Source organism: Buceros rhinoceros, unplaced genomic scaffold (genome assembly GCF_000710305.1).
Source record: "Buceros rhinoceros silvestris isolate BGI_N320 unplaced genomic scaffold, ASM71030v1 scaffold16301, whole genome shotgun sequence".
Taxonomy (NCBI): domain Eukaryota; kingdom Metazoa; phylum Chordata; class Aves; order Bucerotiformes; family Bucerotidae; genus Buceros; species Buceros rhinoceros.
Window position 1 is genome coordinate 36444 of NW_010393822.1, and position 4166 is coordinate 40609.

Genomic DNA, 4166 nt, shown 5'->3' on the forward strand with positions numbered 1-4166 from the left:
CTGCCGGGCGGGGCCCAGACCGCTGCGCCTGACCTCGCTACTGTGCCAGACAGACCGCGAACTGGGGGCACAGCCACAGCTCCTGGCTGCTCCACGACAGCTGCCTCTCCCGCGCCAGCTTGTTTGACTCTCAAAGCCAGAGAGGGGACAGGCAGATGGGTGCCCAGCTCGGTGGGCGCAAACCACGAGTGTCTGAGGAGTCTGTCAAGCCTGCCCACTCTGCCCTCTCCACGGCGAGACTCTTACCACTGCCTTGTCCCAGATGACGGACATTCGTTCCTCTATGCCGTTGGTCCCTTCTGGGATCGCCGTGAAGTTGTCTTTTCCAACTGCTTTCTGTGCGGTGCTGAACGTACAGTGGGCGCTTCCCGACACCTGCAGGTCACCACTGAAGGTGGTGGCAACAAAAGCATCATCAGTTGTTTCACAGTCAGACAATGGCAAGGACATCAGGGACACAGATCTCCTCTGGGGCCAGGCAGTCCAAGACCATTTCCCTTTTACTTTGTACCCTCACTTCTACAGCCCCTCAGCCTGAAGACTTCCACCTGACTCAGCCCCTGTGGTGGCCAGGGGCAGAGGGGCAAGAGAGCTCTGCCAGGCTGTGCCTGCCCTCCCGCACACAAGAGGGGCCCACAGCTCAGCTCCCGGGAAACGGGGCGGCCTTTGTGTGGAGCCAGAAGACGTCCTGCCATACCAGACTCCATCACTTGCACTAGCAGAAAGAGAAAAGAACAGCCCAGCATGAGTCAGAAGACCCGTTTACAGCAGTTTGTCAGCTCAGCAGCCTTTCTGCCCCACAGGGAGAAAGAGGCCCCTCCACCCAAGGGCTGTCCCCCACAGCCAGACCTTTCTGTGCTGCAGCTCCTGCACCCTGAGGGGTGCACCCCTGCCCCATGGGAAGCTGCTGGGGGCAGGAGTCCCCAGAACCAGCTTTCTCCAGCAGACCCAGGAAAGCTTCACTGTGGTACTCACAGCAGCTGCCGCTCAACTCCGTATCCAGACCCCTCGGCTGGATGAGATGCCCTGACCCATCCCGCTCCTGACAACGATGCTGGAGGGCAGGAACAGGCAGAGCCAGCGAGCTGCCCTCAGACAAGGCAGGGCCAGGAGCTGCCCATGGCTCCCTGGAAGTCACCCAGCCGCTGCGGGGTCCTCGGGGAGCAGCAGACAGGCAGCAGCTGGAAAGTCATCACTGCCGGGCAAAAGAAAGCAGACCAAGGCAGGGGTGCTCCCTGCAGGCACCCGGCTCCCAGCGCGGCTGTGCCCGAACCCCGGGTGTTGCGGACACAAGAGCTCTGCTTGGAGCTGCAAAGCAGCCCTAATCCACTGGTAATCTCCATCTTCCTCCGATAATTTCTGCCATATGTCTGACTGACTGTGCAGCCAGAGGACAAAACCTGCTTCCTAATCTGCAGCAGGTTTGACCGGCAGAAGAAAACAAGCCATCCAGCCCGGCTGGGGCCTCACAGCCTCTCCTCCTGCCACAGCTTCACAGAAAACAGCATGGGAAAGGTGTCAGGACAGGTGCCCGGGGGCTGCAGGGACTTGGAAGCTCTCTTGCCTCTCCTTTGAGGTCTGGGGTAAATTTGAAGCGGAAGGGAAGGATTAGAAACCCAGTTCAGGAGCTGGGCTCACTCCTTGCCAGTGCCTGAGACCTGCACCTATCACATACATCCAGACTGAGCAGAGGCATCTTTTGCTCCTTGACCACAGCAAAATCCAGGGCGAGAATATTCAGATCCCGAATGCACTGACCCCTCTCCTACACCAGCCATGGCATCTCCACCCTGGCGCAACCCAGGTTTATCCTAACATGCCCCTTCGCCAGGACACCTCTTGCTGACCAGTCATCCCTTGCTCATCCAGCCAGAGATGTTTCCAGCATTACCTCAAAGGTCATTTCTATTTACAGCCCCCTCAACGTCAGTCATCCCCTGGCTAACGCAGACCAGCCGCCACACGCATGGTTCGACGTAGAACCACAGGGTGCGAGGGGCACAAGAGTCGCACGTGGCGTGTGGGCAGGGCCAGCGACGAGCTCTGCGTCCCTGGCTGCTGCGTGAGCCTTGACAGTGAGCGGATGGAGCATAACTGTGAAAGGTCAAATTGCTGAAGTGCTTCTATTGTTTGGTCTCTATTTTTGACAAATCCCTTCACCACCCCTTTGCCTCCAGGGTGAACAAATGACCTACCATCCCCATCGGATGTGAATGAGCTGCTCTTAAAGGCCTCCTGCACTCTGCAGGCTGCACTATGGCTCCTGATGAGGTATGAGAGAACATCTGCCCAGTATTCGACTGGTGGGCTCCCACCAGCCTCTGACGGCTCTGACACCCCTACCTTCTTCAGCAACATCACAACCCAGGCAGCCACTCCCCACCCTGCACATGTGGAAGGGCTTCTCCGACTTGGTGAATACTCTCGTTGACAAGTCTGTGTTAGCTGGTCCTCACTTTTTTGCCTTCTTCAGGGCATTTAAGATGGTTCACGACTACTTACCCTGGTATTTTTCTAGTTACGGTTGTTAAGCTTATGGTGCTTCCTCTGCGCTCCCTCTGCTCTTAGAGACAAGGCACCACAGCTCTGGGTCAGAGCCAGTTCATCAGTCAGCTTGTTAAACACCTACAGTGAAGTGGTTCAGGTCAGATTGATGTCTAGGCTGCCCAGGTACTCCCTAACCTCCTCCTTCCCTATCCAAGGCCAGAGTCCACGTCTTCCTGCGGGCAGCATTGCCCAGCAGAGCTGTCACTCACCTGGCCAGGAGGGAGTTGATGTAGTCAGGAGTTGTTGGGTCTGGACTCAGGGGTGGAGAGACCACAAATGCCGCAGCCTTGGCCCAGTTCTTGCTCCAGTAGTGTGTCCCATCGGTCCCAAGGCTGGCCGTGATCGGCTCACCAAACACCACATTGCCTGGGAAGGGAGGGCAGAAAGGAGGTGGTTTCGGTGCAGCCTGGAGGCATTCTCTGTTCCACAGCACTACTGACAGCCTGCCATGCCCAGAGCTCACCCAGTCCCACCTTTGGCTGTTGTTCCACACTGCCCGCTTGGACCCCAGTGCCAGGGCAGGCAGAAGGGACAAGAATGCCCTCTTCGGTGTCAGGGGTGAGCGGCCTGGCAGAGGAGAAGAGCTAACCACCAGCCAGCTTGTTCATCAACTCCTGGGGCAGGGGCACGCAGCTGCGGACGTGTCCGCATGCATACGGGGTGTCCCTGTGCTCCACCACCAGTGACAAAAGGAGCTCCCAGCGACCCAAAAAGGCACCCAGGCATCTCTGTGGGGTGTTTCACAGGGAGGCAAGAGCTGTGTGCAGCCCCTCAAACCACTTGCACGTGGATCAGATCAGTCTCTTCAGAGCCCCTCACAGGCACAGACAAACTTTGGTGTTTAAGGCATTTCTCCTGCCTGCGACCCACAAGCTGATGTTTCCCGAGGTGACCACAGCAAGTGGCTCCACATGGCCTGGTGCAGTTTCCCTGTGACCTTCTCAAGTCAGGCAGATCCCTGAACGAACAGCTCCCCAGCAGAAGGGGAAGCCCTTGACTGCACTTGAGGCACAGCGGTGGCCTTGGCCAACCAACCATGAGAACAGGCTGACCACTTAATCCAGCTGTCCGGGACCCGGGAAGCAATAGCGAGGCTGTGTGCAGCAGCAGCTACCACCCACCTTTTTTTCTGGCTTGCGAGATGAGGTCGGCAGCGCTTTTGCTCATCACTTTAGTCACATAGAGAGGACAGTTGGTCTGGCTGGCAATAGTGATGGCCCGGAAGACAGCTTCTGCTTCCAGCTGGAAGAGAACGGCACGTGGCTGCAGAGGAGCGCTGGTTGGGCAGGGAGGAGCACACCTCGGACTGCTGCTGACACCCCGTGCCGTGCTCTTACCCTTGACTCCCCGAGGGCAGGTTAATCGGGGGGATGTGAGGGGGGGACGTGCCAGCCTCCCTGGGGCCCAGCCCAACCTGCAGGCTCCAGCCCCATGATGCTTGTCAGGGGAGCAGTGCCTGGACCCTGCTCAGGCACCAGTGCGGAGCTGCATCTGCTGGTTTTTCCACTGACTGGTTCCAGCTCTCCCAACAGCCAGAGAAACCCAGGGACCACTGCCCACGCCTGTGGTCAGGCTCAGAGGCTGTCGCCAGACAGCAAAAAGGGCCGCTCCTTCCGAAC

General features: G+C 58.3%; 1 protein-coding gene across 1 annotated transcript in view; it reads right to left on the reverse strand.

Moving 5' to 3' along the window:
* The window catches only part of LOC104501243 (dihydropyrimidinase-related protein 3), a 17127-nt gene that overhangs the window by 2716 nt on the left and 10245 nt on the right, over nt 1-4166 (reverse strand). Inside the window, exons 8-10 of the mRNA XM_010145020.1 lie at nt 3669-3789; nt 2757-2913; nt 247-388 (exon numbers count right to left, since the gene is read on the reverse strand). Coding sequence (XP_010143322.1) covers nt 247-388; nt 2757-2913; nt 3669-3789 — 420 coding nt within the window. The remainder of the gene's footprint in view (nt 1-246; nt 389-2756; nt 2914-3668; nt 3790-4166) is intronic.